This window comes from Sturnira hondurensis, unplaced genomic scaffold, assembly GCF_014824575.4.
Source record: "Sturnira hondurensis isolate 20B ecotype Veracruz unplaced genomic scaffold, ASM1482457v3 Scaffold0013515, whole genome shotgun sequence".
In the NCBI taxonomy this organism is placed as follows: Eukaryota; Metazoa; Chordata; class Mammalia; order Chiroptera; family Phyllostomidae; genus Sturnira; species Sturnira hondurensis.
Window position 1 is genome coordinate 2327701 of NW_028086146.1, and position 22611 is coordinate 2350311.

General features: G+C 36.9%; 1 protein-coding gene across 2 annotated transcripts in view; it reads right to left on the reverse strand.

Moving 5' to 3' along the window:
* SMC5 (structural maintenance of chromosomes 5) overlaps positions 1 to 22611 on the reverse strand; it is a 95592-nt gene that overhangs the window by 65398 nt on the left and 7583 nt on the right. For both annotated transcript variants that reach the window (XM_037061684.1, XM_037061683.1), the window contains exons 3-4: positions 20343 to 20395; positions 1766 to 1928 (exon numbers count right to left, since the gene is read on the reverse strand). In XM_037061684.1, coding sequence (XP_036917579.1) covers positions 1766 to 1928; positions 20343 to 20395 — 216 coding nt within the window. The remainder of the gene's footprint in view (positions 1 to 1765; positions 1929 to 20342; positions 20396 to 22611) is intronic.

Sequence of the window (22611 nt, forward strand, 5' to 3'; positions counted from 1 at the left end):
CTTATGACCCAGTGATTCCAATTCTGGGAATGTAGCTGAACAGACCCATAACACTAATTTGAAAGAATATATGCACCCCTATGTTCACTGGACCTTTATTTACAAATAGCCAAGATTTGGAAGTAACTCAAGTGCCCATCAATAGATGAGTGGACAAAAATGCTGTGGTACATTTACACAATGGGATACACTTGGCTGTGGGAAAAAAAGGAAATCTTACCTTTTGAGATAGCATGGACTGACATGGAGAGTATTATGCTAAGTGAAATAAGCCAGTTAGAGAAAGACAAATACCATGTAATTTCACTTATATGTAGAATCTAATGAACAAAATAAACTAACAAAATAGAAACAGACTCCTAGATACAGAGAACAGCCTGACAGCTGTCAGGGGGAAGGTAGGGTTGAGGGACAAGGTGAAAAAGGTTTAAGGGATTAACCTTAACAAAACAAATACAAAAAGAAAAAACAAATACACTCTAAAACAAACAAACAAACCAACAAAAAACCCTCCCAGACACAGACAAACAGTATGTTGCTTTCCAGAGGGAAAGGGGGGTTAGGGGCTACAAGAGGGTAAAGGGAGAGTAACTGGTGATGAAAGGAGACTTGATGGGGGGTTGTGAGCACACAATATAATATGCAGATGATGTGTTATAAAATGGTACCCCCTGTGAAACTGACATAATTTTATTAACCATGTCACTCCAGTAAAGTCAATACAAATTCTATGTCAATATTTTCTGGCTGAAAGGTTTATAATCACAAAATAAAGTTTGGAATAAAAGAAAAAATAGTCCCTGAATGGAAATAATCATGTATTATGCATCAATTGGAATGTTAAAAAAGAAGCAATTTCAAACATCTACTTCTAGAAATCATCTGACATCAACTGATAAATAATTTCTAATTTTAATTTGATATAAACATGTAATCAAATCACCATTTCTGAAGAAAAAAATGAACTACAACTCAGTTACTGTTACTAGACAGTATTCCAAGACAAATTTACAACATATTTGATTTTAACATTTAACATGCATCACCAAGATGTTTTATTTTTACTGAACATATTTAAAATATATAAAGGTTTCACAAAGCATGTCAAAAGATTTAAGAGTTTTAGTATATCAAATATCTTACACAAAATCACTGATTAAGTTGTTAACAAAATTTTATGAGCCCACAACAAATGGAAGAACATAATGATTCAAGCTACTCTCTGTACTTGAAAATAATATGACTTTATTATCTGAACAATACTCTATAACATAAACTTTTTAATTAATCAAAATTTTCTAATTTACTAGAAAATAAGGTTATACATTAAGACAGTGATTTTCAACCAGTATGCCCTAAGAATTTTTAAAATATACAACACCTAATATTTAGTCAGGGGCACTGACTTCTTTCCCCTTAGATTGTCAAATAAAAAATGGTGACAGCCAACATAATCATAGCTGTCCAGTGTGGATGAATCAAAATTATACCTTTTTTTTGGTCCAATGGGCAAAAAACATTTTTTGGTGTAACACATAGAAGTTTAATAATTAGTTTATGTGTGCCAGGAGATGAAAAAGATCGAAACTTGCTGCTGTAAGAGATGCCACCTTCTAAAAAGAATTGTTAGTATTAAGACTACTATGCTCAGTTTAAAGAGTAATCTTTACAATATCCCTGGAAAAAGGATTTATATCCTTAGACGGCATAAAAAGGAAACATTATTTACAAAGCTTTCCCAGCTTCACATTTAATTCTCTCGTACCTGAGGTAGAAACTGGCAAAGATTTCCCACTTGAATATTTAAGGCTGCAACTTTTTCTTCTACTGTTTTCTGGGTAGTTGATTTTTTGTTGATGTACCAAAAGGACTGATTTTTTGCCACATCAATCTCACGGGTAATTATAAGATTTCCAGAAGTCCTGAACCTAGTTAAAAAACAATTTTAAAATCTTTACATTCAAAATAATACAGTACGTCAGAAATAAAGTTTCCAAAATTCTCTTGTACCAAAGGTTGCTGGATAGGATTATTATTATAATATTTTTGCTTTTGATATTTTGGTCCCTCTAAAGAAGAAAACTTTGACATTTTATTAGTAATAACACATGATTTAATACTCTTTCAGCATTCAGAATCATTTAGACTTAAAATCAAATGCCAATACTAACTCCTAAACACCTCCAGAAGACTGGCATATCTGGAGTTATTTGTCCTTTAATCATTATGCTATTCTTCAATCAAATGCACTGACTGCAATTCTAAATTGGTTGGTATGTAAGAGCATGTAACAGTTAAACCTTGAAAATCCCTCTACTTGGAAAAATGTATGAATTAAACCAACTCTCGCATATGCATTTACAGACAGCAAAACTAGCCTGTATCACATAGCTACACAGGAACATTAAATGATAAAAAGTTTGAAAGAAGGGTATTTACTTATTTCTTGCTTTTAGAAGAACTACTGATCCACACCTCCCATCTATCTTCTTCACTGGGAATCAGCAGTATGTGAAAAAAAGATAAATTATTGATACCCAGTAGCTATATGACAATATTTTATAAATGCTATATATAGAGATTATACCATAATCAACACTCTCCAAGCAGTAAAATTTTGGAACCAAAAAAGTGTAGTTTTAAACTTACATTCCCAACATGATGAGTAATAAAGACCCTTTTTTGATTGTCTTACTACAAACAACAAAAATTAATAAAATGCTAAAACATCTTCATAAATGCACTTAGGAGTTAGCATGAAAAAGAGGTAATCTGGTCAAAAATCCCAAGTAGGAACCCAGGAGTGAAAAAATGAGGGCATGTGGCAAACCAAGTAAGCTTGCACGTTCATTTTCATGATAGAACAGGAGAGGGGTATTGCAGACACAGCCCAAAGTTATAAAGGTAGCAAGTCTACAGCCCAAAGGCTATACCCTCAATTTAAGAACAAACTAGGTATCCTCCACCACCTCCACCACCTCTACCATCACCACGACCACCACCTCCACCACCACTTCCCGCCTGCAGCAAGGTAAACTGCCTGTCTTAAATAGCTTGAACTGTGAAACAAGCGAAAAACCTCCCCTGCTAGTTACTGAACAGTCAGTCTCAAATAGAGTTGTATCCTGAAGTTAAATGACATACCTAAGGAGGTTCAAAACCCCTCAAACTGAGAGTTCTGTATATTGTGATCCTGGATTTAAAGTGTCCAATGGTCTCTGACAGAAGTTGATAAAAATTCCCTCTGTAGGAAATCTGCCTTTACTCTCAAAGATTTAACACAGATACAGTTCAAAGATAAAGGAGTATCTCTCTGGCTCAAGGCAAAACACACACATGAATGTGCACGCACACACACACACAAAACAAAGGGTCAAGAACAAGAACTAGAAGAGGTAGCAGAAAAGGAGAATCACATTAGAATTAATGGACTCCAGAACAAAATATGTATGTTTAACATATTTTAAGAAAAGATTGAAAACATAAGCAAATAACAGAAACATGTGAAAAAGAACCGAAGAGAAACGGAGCTAGAATGCCACACAGAGACTTAAAAAGAAGAAAAATATGGAAGATGTTAAAAGACATGGATGTATGACTAAGAAAGCCTAACATCAGACAAATAAGAGTTCTAAAAGTGAGGGAGACAGAATAGGTCAGAGGTAATATTTGAAGATTTAGTAAATAGCTGAATTTTTCAAATCACATATTGAAGAAGCTCATTAAATCCCAAACAAAATAAAAAATAAGCCCACACCTAAATATATAACTTTACACCTAATGTAAAGTTAATAAAACACCAAACAGATGTAATTTCAAAATTCTCTTGACAAAAAAAATTACTATGAAAAAAACCAAGATTAGATTCACAACTGAGGATGATAAAATTATACTTTGCATGTGCTGAAAAAATCAATGTAAAATTTTATATCTAGCGAATACAGTTGTCAAGAGCAAAATAACATCATTTTCAGACAAAAACTATGTGTTCCACTAGAAGACCCTCACTAAAGGAAACTTTAAAGAATGTCCTCTAGGAGAAAGAGATCCCAAAGGGAAGAACACAAATAGAAGAAAGAATGAAAAGCAAGGCAAAGAGAAAATATGTGGGGTAACTCTAAACAAACACTAACAGTATAATAATAGTTATCTTGAAAGGTTTAAAAATAATATCAAATTAAAATAGCATATAAGTTCAGAGAAGATGTTATGATTATTTAATTAACATTAGGCACTAAAGTGTTTATGTTAAAGGACTTCTGGTCAAGATGGCAGAGTAGGCAAAAGCTGTGCTCACCATCTCCTAGGATCACATCAAAACTACAGAAAAACCATCATTGATAACCACCTTAAGACTAGCTGAACAAAAGTCCTATAATGAAAGACACAAAGAGACTAGTAGGAGGGGCAGAGACACAGAATGGACAGGTTCCAGACCCATCGTGTAGCAGTTAAATATCAGGAAGGATGTATCTTGGCTCCAGAGGTCCCCCCAGAGGAGCACACAGGCTCTTAGCTACAAAACCAAGTCCCCAGCCCAAGGCCCAAGTGCTGGGAAGAGAAGTCCCTATAACAGCTGACTGTGAAAACCAGCATGGATTGCACCTGAGTGAGACACAGGTCTGCTGGAGTCCCAAACCTTGCTCTTGAGGGGGCCTATGCAAATCACGTGCTCACAGACTCACCTGCTCTGTGAGACTCCAGTGCGGAGCAGCAGCTTAAAAAGCACCAGGGATATAAGGGGAGAAACAAAATTGACTCGCTTCAGAGGGATGGCTGGGACTGGAGTCATGGTGGCTTTCTCTTGGGATGTAAAGTGCTGGTGCCATTACTCTTTTGCTGACCCCTTTCCAACAGGCCAGTTAGGGCAGCCAGGTGCGAACTCTGTGATCTCCACTAACCTGGTTAACACTATTTTTCCTCCTTGTTGATCCCCCAAGGCCACACCCAAATCAAGCACTAGCCCAAGACAATTCTAGAAGCTTTTCCACCCAAGCAGCTGGCCTATGCTAGTGCTATAGATTTCCTATAATCTCTCAAAGTCCTCAAAACTGTCAACAAACAGCAGCTGCATTCAGTGTGCCCTGTACCTCTTGCTAAATACCCTCAAGCCCAGCATAAGCAGCACCAGATCTCAACTTGCATCTTGATGCCCATCAGGTGGTCCCGAGACTAGAAAAAGCTGCAGCCTGTATTTGCCTGGAATTTAGCTTCAACTAGAAGCAGCTGGCCTCAGCTCATACTGTGGTATCCAACAAAGGGTCCTGAGCACAGCATTATTGGCAGCCAGCCTCGATTTGTAGCATAGCTTCTTCCAAGCACCTCCAAAACCAGCACGAACGTGAACTAACCACAGACTACTTTGTAGCTCCCACTAGGTGGACCCAGGCCAGGCACAAAAGACAGCTGACCAAAACCTGCACCACCTAAGAGTCTCTAGAACCAACAAACCCAGTGGCCAGCTTCACGGCACACTGGAGTACACCTGACCAGCTCCACAAACAACACCTGAAGGGTGGATTCAGATGGCATCAGAGCCCTGCTAAACCAACTCCTACTCTGTAAGGTAAGCCCCCACACAACAGCTTGTCTGCTGTAGTTACTGTGAGCGCTCTCAGCCAGTTCATATGAAGGTCAATCCCATCCACTGATGTGCCAACAGCAATCAAGGCTCAGCTACAACAGAACGGCACACACAAGCCACACAAGTAGCACTCCTAGAGCAATGGGCTCAGATGAACAGAGAGATTGTGCCAATGGGCCTCACAGGACACCTACAACATAAAACCACTCTGCCAAGCCTGGAGACATAGATATACCCAATACATAAAAAAAAACACAGGGAGTCACCCAAAATGAGGAGACAAAAACACATCCCAAATCCAAGAACAGGACAAAACTCCAAAAAAAGAACTAAATAAAATGAAGAAAAGCAATAAACCTGATTTTAAAGGTACTCAGTAAACTTAGGGGGACACATAGATGAACTCAGTGAAAATCTCAACAAAGATGTGGAAATCATTAATACATTAGAGGGAATAAACAGATTAGTTGAAGCAGAGGACAGAATCAGCAATTATAAGACAAAGGCTCAGAAAACACCCAATCATAACAGCAAATGATAGAAGAATTTTTTAAAATGAGAAGAGTTTAAATGACATCTGGAAAACAACAAATGTTAACAGCATTCACATCATAGGGGAACCAGAAAGAGGAGAAAGAGCTAGGAATTGGAAACCTAGCTGAACAAATAATGATGGAAAACTTCTCTATCCTGGCAAAGAAAACAGACATGCAAGTCCAGGAAGCACAGCAGTCTCAAACGGGATGAAAGCAAAGAAGTCCACACCAACACATATCGTAAGTAAAACCCCAAATTGAAAACAGAGAGAATTTTAAAACTATCAACACAAAAGCAGTTAGTTATGTACAGGCAAGCTCACTTAAGATTATCAGCTGATTTTTTCAACAGATATTTTGCAGGACAGAAAGAGTGGCATGAAATATTTTCAAAGTGCTCAAAAGCAAAGAGCTATAACCAAAATTACTCCATTCAGCAGATAACATTGGAATTGAAGGAGAGATAAAGAGCTTCACAGATAAAAAAAGCAAAAGGAGTTCCTAACCACTAAACCAGTATTACAGGAAATGTTGAAGAGACTTCTTTAAGTAGAAAAGATCAAAAATAAAGATGAAAAAATATAAGGGAACAATTCTCACTGAAAAAGGCAAACACATAGTAAAAGCAGTGGATCAACCAACTATAAAGCTACTATAAAGGCAAAAGTAGAAATATGTGTAATTGCAATAATAAATTAACAGATAAACACAAACACACAAAAGTAAAAAAACGATGAAAACATAAGTTTGAAGGAGGTGAGTAAAATTCTTAGTGATTTTAGAATATGTTCAAATTAAGTGATCAACTTAAAAAGATTGCTATAAACACAGCTTAGTATATATAAAGCACATGGAAATGTCAAACCAAAAATCTATAAGAAATATACAAGAAATAAAGAGAAAGAAATCCAAACATGACATTACAGAAAGTCACTAACATACAAGTGAAGAGAGCAAGAGAAAGGAACAGAGAACTACAAAAACAGTTAGAAAACAATAACTATATACCTTTCAAAATTATTTTAAATGTAAATAAACTAAATGCTCCAATCAAAGATCCAAGGTAGCTGAATGAATTAAAAAATAAGACCTGTACATATGCTTCCTAAAGAGACAGACTTCAGATCAAAGACACACATAGAATAAAAATAAACAAATGAAGGAACCTCTGGTCAAGACAGTGGCATAGGCAAACATAGCTTGCCACTTCACACCACATCAAAATTGCAACTAAAATACAGAACCACCACCACTCAGAACCACCAGAAATCAAGTTGAATGGAAGACAAACAACTAGGAAATTAAAGACACATCCATCCAGAGACATGTAACAGGCTGGTCTCTCACGCATGTGTGGTGGACAAAAATTCAGGAGGGCTATCTCGGGAGCAAGGAGTCCCAGACCTACACCAGGCCAAGTTCTGGGTTCCAGGAAGATACGTCCCCACAACTTCTGGCTGCAAAAACCAGTGAGGACTGAGGTGGGGGAAGAAACCTCTGGAGTCCCAAGCAGTTTCTCTTAAAGAACCCATACATGGACTCACCTACTAGACTCACTCTCAGCTTCGGCACTGGGGTGGCAGCTTGAAAGGCACCAGTGGTACACAGGGAGGAACAGAAGTGTCTGGCATCAAGGCAAGCAGAGGCCATTGTTCCTTTTCTAAACCCTCCTGGCACAGAATCAGCAAGCTGGTGCCATAACTGAGACTCCATTAACCTGGCTAACACTGTTTAACTTGCCTTGGACATCCCCAAAGTCTCTGCCCCACCCAATTTACGGGTCCCACCTAAGCGGCTTTTCAGTGTGAATGGCTGGTCTTTGCTCATGCTTCAAACTTCCTAAATCCTCTCAAACAAGCAACAGCTGGGCTCACTGAGCCCCCAAGCCCAGCACTAGCAGCAGCCAGCCTAGACTCACAGGTTCACTTTGCCTCAGAACCTCCAAGTCCAGCACAAGTAGCAACCATCTCAGATTGCTTTATAGCTCAGGCAGGGTGGCCCTAGGCAAAACACAGGTGGGGGCTGACCTTGGTCCACAACACCTGGGAAACACCAGGGCCAGCACACCCAGTGGACAGCTGCAGATGACGTTGAAAACCACCACCCTGTCCCTGAACAGATGATCCTCCACAGAAGGCAGAGGTTGGTGCTTAAGTGGTCACTGCCAATCCCTGTGGCTGACTGGCCTGAGAAATTCCTCCCATTGATCTGCCAACAGCAACCAAGGCTCAAGTACAAGATAAGGGTGTACTCAGCCCACACAAGGGTACACCTCGAGTACCCAGCTTACTGAAAGAGGAGGCTGTGCCACTGGACCTACAGGACACCTACTACATTAGGTCGGGCTACCAAGACACGGAGTCAAAGCAGCTGTACCCAATACATAGAAACAAACACAGGGAGGCTGCCAAAATGAGCAAAGAAATATGGCTTAAATGAAAGAACAGATCAAAACTCCAGAAAAAGAGCTACATGAAATGGAGATAAACAATCTATCAGGTGTGGAGTTCAAAACACTGGTTATAAGGATGCTCAAGAAACTTTGTGAGGTCCTCCACAGAATAAAGAAAGATGCACTCAGAAACAAAGAATCACTAATTGAAATAAAGGACAATTTACAGTGAAACAACAGTAGAGGAGATAAAGCCAAGAGTTGCATCAATGATATGGAACATAAAGGGGCAAAAAGAAAACAATCAGAACAAGAAGGAAAAAGAACCCCCCAAAGTGAGGAAAGTATAAGCCACCTCTGGGACAACTTCAAGAGGTCCAATACTCATATCATAGGGGTACCAGAAGGAGAAGAGAAAGATCAAGGCAAGAAACTGGAAATCTATTTGAAAAAATAATGAAAAAATTTTCCTAATTTAGTGAAGGAAACAGACAAGTCCAGGAAGCATAGAGAGTCCCAAACAAGATCAATGCAAAGACACATCGATCCACTCCAAGACACATCATTCTTAAAATGCCAAAGGTTAAAGACAAAGAGAGAATCTTACAAGCAGTGAGAGAAAAGCAGCTATTTACTTATAGGGCAGTTCCTGTAAGACTGTCAGCTGATTTCTCACAAGCAACTTTTCAGGCTAGAAGGGATTGGCAAGAAATATTCAAAGTCATGAAAAGCAGGGACCTACAGCCAAGATCGCTCTACCCAGCAAAGACAACATTTAGAATCGAAGGGGAGATAAAGAACCTCCAAGACAAGAAAAAATTAAAGTAGTTCATCATCACCAAACCACGATTATATGAAATGTTAAAGGGACTTATTTAATAAAAAGAGCAAAACCATGAACAATAAAATGGCAAAAAATACGTATCAATAATTGAATCTAAAAAACAAACTAAGCAAACAAGAAGGGCAGAGACAGAACCAAGGATACAAACAGAATTTTGATGGCTGCCAGATGGGAGGGGGGACAGGAGAATGGGTGAAGAGGTGAGGAGATTAAGAAGTACAAATAGGCCCTGGCTGGTGTAGCTCAGTGGACTGAGCGTGGGCCTGCAAACCAAAAGAAGTACAAATAGGTAGTTACAGCATAGCCATGGGATGTAAAGGACAGTACAGGAAGTAGAGTAGCCAAAGAACTTACATTCATGACTATTCATGATCCACAGACATGACCAATGGTGGGAGGATTGCCTGAGGGAGTGGTGATGCTGGGTGGAAAGGCAGGAAAGGGGAAAAAATCAGGACAACTGAAATAGCATAATCAATAAAATATAATAAAAGAAGAAACAAAAAAGCTGTTTTATGCAAACGTAAATAAAAAATAGTCTGGAGTGCCAATACTTATATCAGACAAAACAGACTTTAAAACACAGTCTGTAAAAGAAGGCAAAAAAGAGCATTTCATATTGATAAAGGGATCAATAAAAGAAGAGGATATAACTCTTGTAAACATCTTTGCTCCTAATACAGCAATACGGTCATAGCATGGGACTTGAACACCCTTTTGAGCCCAAAGGGTAGATCTGTCTGGATCAAGGAAACGGTGGCCATAAATGACACACTAGATCAGATGGATTTACTTGATATTTTACTCAAAAGCAGTAGACTATTCATTCAAGTACACATGGAAACTTTTCCAGGAGAGGTCACATGTTATGCCCCAATCAAGTTTTGACAGAATTAAAAGTGAATTGAAGCATCTTCTCTGATCACAATAGTATAAAATTAGAAATCAATTATAAGAAGAAAACTAAAAACACACAAACTAAAACCCAAAACTAAAAAACACAAACACATGAAGGCTAAATTATGTGCTCAACAATGAATGGGATAAGAATGAGATTAAGTAACAAGCCAAAAGATACCTTGAGGCAAATAAAAATTAAAACACAATGACCCAAAATCCATGGGCCAGAGCGACAACAACTGTAAGAGGAAAATTCACACTATATAGCTTACCTCAAAAGAGAAGATACCTCTTAAATAAACACTCTAACCTTACATCTAAAGGAACTAAAAAAAAAAAAAAAAAAAAAAACAAAGTCCAAAGAAATAATATCAGGGCAGAAATAAAGTAGTTAAAAAAAAACCCCGTAATACAAAAGGTCAATGAAATCAAGAGCTGGTTCTCTGAATAAACAAAAACCCTGAACCAGATGGTTTCACAGGTGAATTTTACCAAATAGTCAAAAAGAATGAATACCTATTAATTCTTCTCAAATTATTCCAAAAAACTAAAGAGGAGGGAAAACTCCCAAACTCATTTTACAAAGCCAGCACAACCCTGACACCAAAGCCAGACAAAAACACTACAAAAATAGAAAATTACAGGCCAATATTCCTGATGAACAAAGATGCAAAAATCCTCAATAAAATAGCAACAAACCAAATTCAGCAATATATTAAAAAGCTCATACACCATGATCAATGACCCGATGGAATTTATTCCCTAGATGCAAGGTTGGTTCAGTATCTGCATATCAAGTATAATGTGATACACTACATAAAGAATAAAAATAATTCAAGTATATCAATAGATGTGGAAAAAGGCACTTGACAAAACCCACATTATTTATGTAAAAACTCCCAGCAAAGTGGGAATAGAGGGAACATACCTTAATATAATAAAGGCCATACATAACTAACACACAGCTAACCTTAGAACACACCCTGATCCTGAACTCTAACCTCCAGAATTGTGAGAAAGTCAATTTCTGTTGTTTGAGCAACTCTGTGGAACAATGGCAGCTCTACCCAACTAATACACTGGATGAATGCTGGATGCGTTGCAGTCCAACCACAAGACCTGGCACCAATCTTATGTACGGCTACATATGTGAGTAAATTCATGCACCAGACACCATCCTCTGTCTTGAATTGGTCATTTGGACGTATCCTGTGAGTGGGAAGGCAGATCCCCACCCTCCCCTCATGAGTCTCTCTATCCAGCTCTTCCTGCTACACTATCACCTATCTTTATCATGAAGCTTGGGGATGGGATTTGCTCTACGTGGCATGAAGGTGGTGGCCAGAACATGAACAATACACCAAGTGGACCTAGTCATGAACAACGGCAAGACCTGTGTAACTCCTTCCTGTGTAAGGAAGGAGGGAGTATCACAAAGACAAATTTCCCAGATGTCTTGATATCACCAAGCCACAAAGCAGCCATGGAGAATCCAGCTCAATGTCTTAAAAACAACAACAACAAAAAAACCCATGACTTAAAGATCTCTTAGGTGACAAAAAACATTGTAGCCTTGGTTTCCTCAAACTGGCCCAGATTTTCAGGCGTGACATCATGGGGCCACTCCTTTCTTTCAGTTGGGCTACCTGGATTTGTGTTCACACACAGTTTCTGAGCTTGACTACTGGGAAGCAGGGGCTACAGTGAAGACTGAGACATGAGGGGATCAAGACTTTATGTAGAGATGGGTTTCTTCCAGGGCCACTGAGGTGGCCATCACTCCTAGTGGGTAAGGTGAGTGCAAACTTCTAGTTAGAAGTGGCCAGGCCCAGAGGGGCTCAAAGTGTGTCCCAGGCTCCCCTAGCACTGACATCCGCAGTGGGGTACCTCTGAAAGCTGTAATACCCACTTTCTCTGGCTTGCTGGAGAATAGTGGGCTTAGACTAAGACACACTCAGGTGTGAAATCTTTCCTTGCCACTCACTGGCTGAGAGGTCTAGATCAAGTTACTTCAAATCTCAAAGACACAACTTCCTCATTTATAAAATGAGGATAATGACCCTTATCTCACAGGGTGGCTGCATATATTAAGCAAAACAAGGAGGCAAAGCATTTGACATATTTAAAAAGGTTTTAAATATGTTGAAGGCATTTGACATATTTAAAAATCACAGCTGCTATGAATTTGTACATCTTGGTTCTACTCAAAGCAATGCAAGAGTTTCTTTTCAAAAAGCACCAAATGTATGTTTTCATTGTTAGTACTTGATCAAACTCTGATGACCTGGCCCTGTGTCAAATAGTATCAGGAAAAAAAACTGGCTTAGTGGTCATTTATGGCTTGGATTATTCTTATAGAATTCTGAACAGAACTGTGCACCTCTGCCTCCTAGTATCTGGGAATCTCTGAATCACTCAAGGCAACTGAGTCACACTAGGTCAAGGCAGAGGGCAATGGCTCATGTTTAAAACAGCCATTTCTTACTTTTCTCCCTTGTTAACGTTTAGATAGACAACGCCGGATGAGGCACCCACTGAAGGTCTCAGGGCACTGCAATGACCTCTTAATAAGCCCTGCTGACACTCAGGGTGAAAGGGATCCACACATACTACTGTGGGAAATCAGGCACAAGAGGTGAAGGTGACGGGGTGGGGGGGTGGGGGGGTTGGAAAAGTTTAGTTAAAGTAATAGCTAATAAGCTCAGTAATCAATGCATATAAAAGCCATTGTTCCAGGAACTGAAGGTATGACCCACCCTGAGTCCAGGAGACCATAAGCAGTCCCACCTTTGTGCCTCAGGACCCCAAGCAATTCAGGATGGTATCTGAGCCATTGTGCTCCAGAGTGAGATGACCACCGCTCAGGGCTAGAATGCTGTGGTTTTGTTAATCCCATGAACTTTTCCCTGAATTCCAAACACTTTATCTATACTTTGTTCTCTTTATAAAAAGGGTCATTTTAAAATGGAAGGTAAGACAGTGTGTTAGAGTACAAACCTGTGGTCTCCTCAGATCACCAACCATCTGAATAACGCACCCATAAAGATTAAATCCCTGTCTCTGCTTATTGGGCGTGGTAGGTGACAGGCAGCATGAACAACTAGCTTTTCCGGTTTCAAAGGCAGCCACCCATCCAAAGCTGTGCTGCCACCCAAGGCTGTGCAGCTAGTGCCAGGGTACAGAGAGACCTCAAAGACATTCCCCAAGTTTCTTGGTGTGCGAAAAAACGAAAACAGTACACAACAACAAAAACCAGCCCTGTTGGCAGCCAGACTATAATGTATTAAACTGAATACAGAAAAGTGCCCACAGAATAGAAACAATGTGCTACAAGCGCCCTCCACATCCAACCACTTTTCTACAAAACACACAAGAGGCCACTCTGAAACCAAAAAATTCAACTAAATATTTCCCCTTCCAACTAACAGGAGTGGCTGCCTGCTGCTCCCATACTAACGCTGACTGTAAACCCACTTTCATCTTCCTCCCTGCTAGATCATTATGGATGAAACTAAATGATAATTAATTATGGTAATAATAATTATCAAATTATGAAGAGACCCGATCATCGAATTGCCCACCCCCTCCTTTAACTGGGGCAATCCAGAACTGCCCCTGCTTCCCCAACTCTTCCTTGGCCTCATCAGCACCATCCCAGATCTTCTGAGAAGCCCCCTCAACTCCTGATACTCAGATGCCCTGGGGTTCTCTGGGGTGTCTCCATCCTTGCTGCAGTAAGTCAAATAAACCTAACTTTCATTTAAAAGAAAAAAGAAACAAAAATACGTATGGCCCTGGCCAGGTGGCTCAATTCCTAAGCAGGACACACACCTAGGTGGGGGTTCAGTCCGCAGTCAGGGCACATACAGGAGGCAATTAATTGATCAATGCTTCTCTTTCACATCGATGTTTCCCTTCCTTCCTCTAAAATCAATAAAGCATATCCTCGGTCTTTATAATTTTTATAAATTAAAAAAAACTTGTTAAAAATTCTAATAACCATTAACAAGAATGTATTATTTTCAAAACAATAAAGAAAAACTAAACATCAAAGTTTTAAACAAATGCCAGAGAGAAGAGGAATATAAAAAGTGGGACAAATAAAAAATACAGAGCAAGCCCTGACTGGCGGTGCAGTTGGTTGGGCATCCTCCCACAAAGCGAAAGGCCTCCCGTTTGATTCCCAGTCAGGGCACACGCCTGGTTTGTGGGTTTGGTCCCCATGGGGACGCGTTTGACAGGCAACCAATTGATGTTTCTCTCTCACACCAATGTTTCTCCCTCCCTATGTCTAAAAATAAATAAAATCTTTAAAAAAAAGCAGAGTAAGACAGTAAAAAATAAGTTCAAGCATACAAGTAAATTATAATAAATATAAATAGACTGTATGCATTATTTAAGGCTATATTTAAAAACCCAGCTATGCATGTTTAAATGAAATACAAAAGATAAAAGACTGAAATAAATGAAAAAAAAAGTAAACAATATACTTTCAGAAAAAGAAAAAAAACTGCTCACTACATTAATGGCAAATTAAAAAGACTCCCAGGCAAAAAACATTAAAAAATAAAGTTAGTACATAATAATAAAAAGTTCAATTCACCAAAAAGAGAGAAAAATTTGAATCTTAGTTGCAACTAACAATGTTTCAAATATAAAGCAAAAACTGACAGGACAGGGGTTACTGACAAACCTACAGAGAGGGTTAGCATAACACACTTTTCTCAGAAATTAGGAATCAATCTGACAGTTGATATTAGCAAAAATCAGCAAAAATGTAAGATTTAATAATATACTTAGTAAGCTTGAACTAACGGAAAAATATGGAAGACTGCCCATTCAATAGCAGACTATTCATTCTTTCAACCAAACAAGTGACAATTACGAAAGCTCATTACAAAAATTAAGCCTAAACAAATTTCAGAGGATTATTATTATTATTATTACCATAACATAAAGACCGTGTATGCATGTGTGTGTGTATACACATACTATATATTTATGTGTGTGTATATATTTTTCAACCACACTACTATCAAAGTGGAAATCAATAGTGAAATATAACAAGAAAATCACTGCATTAGAATTTGAAACAACTTCTAACTATAACCTCAAAGAAAATGTATAAAATATTTAGAAAAGATAAACAGAAAAAATATGTACCAAAACTTGGGAGATGGAACTAAATACCAACAGGAAAATTGGAACCAAAACTATTTATGTTAGAAAGAACAAAAGACTGAAAATTAGTACAGCTATTCATTTCAAGAAATAAAAAAACAAGAAGACCAAGACTTTAAAGGATTAGTAAAGATGACAGTAGAAATTAATGAAATAGAAAGCTGATATAAAACCCAAAACAATTTCAAAAATTAATACATTGAAAAAGACTAATAAAACTGACAAACCATTTTTTTCAAATCAAGAAAAAAACATGACTAAAAAGGGGAAATACAACTAGGAAAAACTGAAAAAAATTTTAGAAAACTAAAAATTACCACAATTATGCAAGAATATAAAAATTAATCAATCCCATTACCATTAAATAAATTAAATCAAGTTAAAAATAAAAAAAGAAACAAAACAAAAAACTCTAGACTCAGATGATTTTACCAGTAAGTTTAACCAAACATTCAAACAAATATCTCAGAAACAAAATACTGATGTAAAAACCCCAAATAAAACAGAAAAGCAAATCTAGCAATGCATCAAAAGCAAATTATGACCACTGCACTTAATCTAAGAATGAAAAACTTGGTGAATATCAGGAAATTAATTGAACAGAAGGGAATACTCCCAACCATGTAAATGGCATTTTTCAGAACCATACAACAATCCCATTTACTCAAGCCAAACTACCTCTTTCCTGTTCCTCAGAAACAAACAACGCCACCTTTGATCTGTGCATAAACTATTCTCTCTGCCCAGAATACTCTAATTCCAGATCTTCTTATAGTTGGCTCATTTTTATCACTCAGTTCTCAGCTCATAAATATTTTCAACAGGCCTTCTTAAACATTCAAGGAGAGTAAATAAAAGCACCAGCTCCCCTCAAACCTTGTCAAGGTCAATGATGACTAAATTATTATTGAGCTCTGTTTTCATTCCCGCACTTTACCACACCCATCAGCAGTATCAGACACAGATTACTCCCTCGTTGGCATTTAAAGCTTTACATTCCAGATACATTCTTCTGACTTGCAAATTCTTTAGTTTCCTTTCCTATGTTCAGACTCTAAGTGCGGCATTGCAATAGGGTTTAGTTCTACCCATTCAACATTCATCTTACTAGGCACCTCAAACTCTACTCAGTGGTCTATTACTTTGAAAAGCATTTGGTTCTTTTTACTATTGTTTTATGCCTTAACATTTCTGAAATTGGGATGCATTTTTTAAACTCTCTGTTACAGGAAGCTGCCTTTTATAAGCGGTAGCACCTTAACTCAATGATATATGATTTATTCCAAAATGAACTTCTGAGCTTACCCCAAAACCTCCTGTAGCAGGTTTCTTGACCTCACTTAATAGAATCTCCACACTTAAGGATGCCAGATACTTTACAGTCCTTGATGCCTTTTTTCCCACTCTCTATCCAATTTGTGAGCAAATTCCAAACTATCTTAATCTCTTTTATGGTTATTCTATTAGTCATTGAACTGAAATCCAAGCTTTTGCCTCTATTCTCTTACAATCTGTTTTTCATACAGCAACCTAAATGCCACTCCTTTGCTCAAATCCTGGTGGCTTCACTATTGAAAACAAATGCAAAGTCTTTACATTGACCTACAAGGCTCTGTGAGTTAGTTGGCTTCTTGATGTTTTCAGACCTATCTTTAACTAGTCTCCTGTTCACAGTGATCCAGTCACACTGGGTACCAATGTAGGATCTTAGCATTTGCAGATTCCTCTACCCAAAATGCTATTTCCTTAAGTATCTCCATGCTCATCCCTTATCTCCTTCATGTCTTGGCTCAAATACTATTTTCTCACTGAGAACTTTCCTGGTCATCTTATTTAATACTGTAAACACCACTCTGGTACTACCGATCCTCCTTTCCTGCTTTATTGTTCTACATACACTTATTACACTTATTATCATCATCGAACATAATATCTGACCTACTTATTTTTCTGACCCCCCCCATAATCATAAATTCCACGAAGGCAGAATGCTATATTCCCCAAGGTACAGGCACTCAATAAAGAGTTGAAAATGATTTCATAAATCCATGCCAGAGTTTATTCTATCCACCATTACACTCAATGAGTACATGCCTAATTAATGCAGGATTTATTCAACAGCAATAACAATTTCAGTAACTGCTGAGTAACGGGTTTGGTTTAGTACTCTCAAGGCCGCCTGGAACCACCATGTAACCATGTTGTTTGTGGAAAGGGAAACCTCCCCTTGTGCCAGACTCTGTAACAGAACTCTGGTTAATGGCCACTGGTTAGATTATTAGAGCTAGTAGTTTATCTATTAAGATAACTAAGAGGCCCTAGCTGGTGTAGCTCAGTGGACTGAGCACAAGCCTGAGAACCAGAGGATCGAGGTTCGATTCCCAGTCAGGGCACATGCCTGGGTTGCAGGCCTGTTCCCTGCAGGCCAACTCCCAGCAGGGGATGCACGAAAGGCAACCATACATTGATATTTCTCTCCCTCTCTCCTTCCCCTCTTTAAAAGATACATAAATAAATAAAATCTTTTAAAAAAACTTAAAAAAAAAAGATAAGAAAACAACTGGGCCTTAGAGAGTCATGGTACAAAGTCAAGAGTGCTTAACATCTGCAGCCGTCCATAATAGAATTTTGAAATTTAAATACTAATTCTCTGTCTGCATTTTATACATGTAACTGGCTTAGTATATTTGTTTTAGTTTCAATATCTAAGAAACCACTGTGATCAATCAACAGTCCCAGGGCTAACTCACAAGTATCTTCGGGAATTTTTAAAACTGAGATATAATTCACATCTATTTTGTACCATTTTGAAGTATAAAATTCATTTTTTATTGTGGGAAAATATACATAATATTAAATTTATCATTTTCACCATTTTAAGGTAAAAGAATGCATGTAGCAACAATGGTTTCTAGTATATTTACAAGGCTGTGCAAATATCACCACCATATAATTCTAGAGTTTTTCATCACCCGCAAAAGGAGCCCATGCCTATTAAGTCACTCCCCATTTCTCTCCTCCCCTCATTAGTGGTTGCTCACTCCAGCAACCACTTGTCTATTTTGTCTTTATAGATTTGCCTATTCTGAACATTTTACATGAATGGAATTATAGACTATAGTCTTTGTGTCTAGCTTGTTTCAATAAGCATGGTATTTTCAAGGTCCACCCAAACTAGGATCTATCAAGACCTCATTCCTCTTTATGCTGAATAATATGGATATATCCATATTGATATTGTATGATAAATAAAATTTTATTTAACGATGGACTTTTGAGTTGTTTATAATTTTTCACTATTAAAATTAGGAAAAAGCTAATTTTGTGCAAATGATTAAACCTTTGTTAAATAGTAACCAGATCAAAGAATATTTCTATTTAAAATTCTATTTTGGACAATAAATACTGCCAAATATGATATACTGCTTAGGCTCCCACAAACAGTGCATGACAAGATTAATTTCCCTTTACCTTCATATGAATGAATTTTAGATTTAATTTTCCAAAACAGAGAGGAAACAAATTATTATTTTGATTTCCTTGATAACTAGTAAGCATATAGCCTATTTTTTGTTTAAAAAACATTAATAGCCCATTATTCCAACTCAATATGAGTAATTATACCACCCATTTAAATAGCCACCATTACAATAAATTAAATTCTCATACACATTTAGCTCTGTCCCGATTTTCTCCATTCTGCTGCTCTTTCTGCACCGATACCATGCTATAAACAACTTTATAGTATATACTTTAGCATCTGGTACACAAATATGTTATTCATGATTCTGCTTTTTCAAAATCTCCTTGGGTTTTGTGGCACATTTATTCTCTCAGATGAACTTTAGAATCAACTTGTAAACTTACCTGCTGAGACTCTCACTGGAATTATATCAAATGTATATATTAATTTGGAAATGACTGGCATATTCATATTGAATTTATGTTTATAGGAACAGAATATGTTTCAACATTTATTCAGGCCTTGGTTTTGTATCTTTCAGTAAAATACTCATTATATTTTAATAAGGTAAGTAAAATCTATTTTCTTTTTACTTCCACGTGTACTTACTACTCATCTCTACATAAATAAAAAATTTCTAACCATTGTTGAGTAAAAAGATCACTTCCTCATATCCTATAAAATGACAGGACTATCAGATACTCTTTAAGCGCTATTTCAGCTAAAAAATTCCATGACTTTCTATAAACACTCCCCCGGAAAAAAGTTCTAAAAATCACCTAAACCATGTGCATTTTCATCTATAAAAGATTGGAAGTATATACACCAAGATAGTTAACTGGTTTCATCTTAAAGTCTAACTCTGATGATCCATCAGAAATGGGTGCCAAGAGTGATAAACTGGTATCATCTAGCTCGAGGAAAAAGAATACCATAATGATTACCAATTTCGGCCATGAAGGAGAAAATGGAAAATGGTGACCCTGGTGCCAAATACTCGCCATACGTAAGATTCACCGAATTATTTACTGTGTATTTTGAGAAGTACAATTATACCAAGAAGACCTTCATATTCAACTTTATACACTTCTATATTATTCGCATTTTTAACAAGCAAGTATTACTTTCCAAATCAGCATACACAAAAATATCTTAAATTTGTAAAAAAATGCTGCAATTTCATTATGAGTAACAGTGATATTTCTATTGCATTATCTTCTATAAACTTATAACTTCCTTAATAATTTTTCCAAAAGAAAATTCTTACAATTTTGGTTTTAAACATGTATTAAAAATTTATCTGGATTAAATATTCTTGAAATATTTCCAATATCTATGTCATAATACTATTTTATTATTCTTTTCTAAAGTCATCAAGGAAGCATAAACATAAGCTAAGAAACTGTAGGGATAAAAGTAGTTTCGGCACTTGTAACACTTACAATTCAATTTCAACCATGCCTTTGGAACATCCTCTCTTCACAAAAAAGCCAACCTAAAAAAACAAAAAAACAAAAACAGAAAACACAGTGAACTGTGTAATGACATTCTCAGGTTAAGAGATTTAGCAGTTATTATTTTTTGTCAGATCAATATTAACTCAAAAACTACTGTTTTTAAGGTAATAAAATGCCCCTTTATTGTTTGTACCCACAAAAAAGCAGTAATATTAGTTATCAATTCTTGAACTTGTTATGTGCCAGACAGCCTCTTACAAACTCATGACAAAGCCAGTAAGTGGTGCATGCAGAGCAAGGATCTAAACCCAGGCAATCTAGCTCCAGGGCTTGCGTTCCTAGGCGCTATACCTACCACACCCTCAGAGAGAAGAAAGCCAGTGGGAAACAAGTTCCACAGAATAGCCATAAAGAGCTATATACCCAATCCTCACTGAAGTTACTGGAAACTTCAATGTAGTTACAGAGATTAAATATTAGTAACTTATCCAGTTATTAATCAGGACATACTGTCATCAAGTATATTTTTAAAAAGAGCAATACACGGGGTAAATACAATTTAAGTAAGACTATTTGAGCTAGTTTCTATACGTGTATGAGCATAAGCATGAAAACAGACTTGGAGCATAAAAAAATCAGACTGAATCTTAAGTCAGGCTATAAAACAGCTGGGAAATAATTATCTTTTTAATAGTGGTAACAGCAGTGATAACAATCATACACACAACTAACATTTATTAAATGTTACTATATCCTGCTGTGCTAAGCTCTTTATATACAATTTTTCTCATTTAATACTCATGAGCTACCTTATGAGATATATATTATATCCATTTAATAAATGATGACACTTGAGTTCCGGACAGGTAGAAAAGTCTGTTCTTGCCACTAGAAAGTAATAGGTAAGTTACATGACCTTGAGAAAAGCAAAAACGTAACCTCTTTGTTTTAGAAAAGACAATGGCATTTTTGTAGGAGTGCCATCTGTACTCGCTTGCAGCAATCAAAGCACTTTGTACCAAGCAAAAGAAAAAATCAGGAGGCAGTTCTTACTGTAGAGTACATATATGAATGGTACCCAACATGCCAGTGTTACATTTTTATATTAGCATTTAAACATCAAGACATTATTAAAAATGTTTACTAAGTAAATGGGCAATCCCTAAATACTTGTACATCTCTGGATACCCTAAGTCTGCAACTTGTCATCTAAGAAAATGCACTGCACAGCCTCCTTAAAAACCACTACCACTTAAGGATGAGAAGTGTCTTCATTTGACAAAAATATATGGGAAAGGTTTGTGAAAATTGTTAAAGCCCAATATATCCTTACTATACACACCTTGGAGTACAATCTAGCAAACCATTACTCAGAGATAAGGATTAATAAGTAATTTATGACAATTAAAAACTACATTAATATTTATAAAATTCTGACTAGGTCCTTGGAAGTTATCTACTCCAACGCCCTTATCTTTGAAATAAAGAAAAATGGAAGTCCAGACAATTAACTAAGGTCAGAAGGCTAATTACTAACAGAGTGGTATCTTTTCTACCTCATAAATGCCTCCCATATAACATTAAAAACACACACATATTTTGAATCGGTTTATTTATAATCTTAAGCAATCTATGCCTCAATCTTATAGCCCTACATTAAATTTTTAGCCTGGCTAAGAAACTTGTAATAGTTTTTCAAAATACTGTTTTGATAATATTGCAATATTCACAATAACTTTAGAAAAATGTAAGGAATCATTTCAAGTTTTAAGAATATTTTACAGTAGGTTATCAACTCAACTCTCCAGACTTACTTTTCAAAACATGTTTCTATGTGAAATATATATACCTCATGTACTGTTTAAGAAATAAAACCATGTATTAGGTTAGCCAAAAAGTCTATTTAGTTATAAAACAGAAGATACATTTTTCATTTTCACCAATAACTTTATTGATTTGGATATTTTGAGTATGTCAGGTATCTCCCATGCAGAATAACATTAATTGTTCTCAATCAATGGCTCAATTTAATCAGTATGAACTTCAACTGGTCTACCCAACCATGGAGCATCATCCAGTGAGAAATCTCCAGCACAAAACTTCACAAACCACTTTTTAAAAAAACTGTATTTATTTATTTTTAGAGAGAGAGAGGAAGGGAGGGAGAAAGAGAGGGAGAAATATCAATGCATATTTGCCTCTTACGTGCCCCCTACTGGGCACCTGGCCAGCAACCCCGGCAAACTGAGAGGTC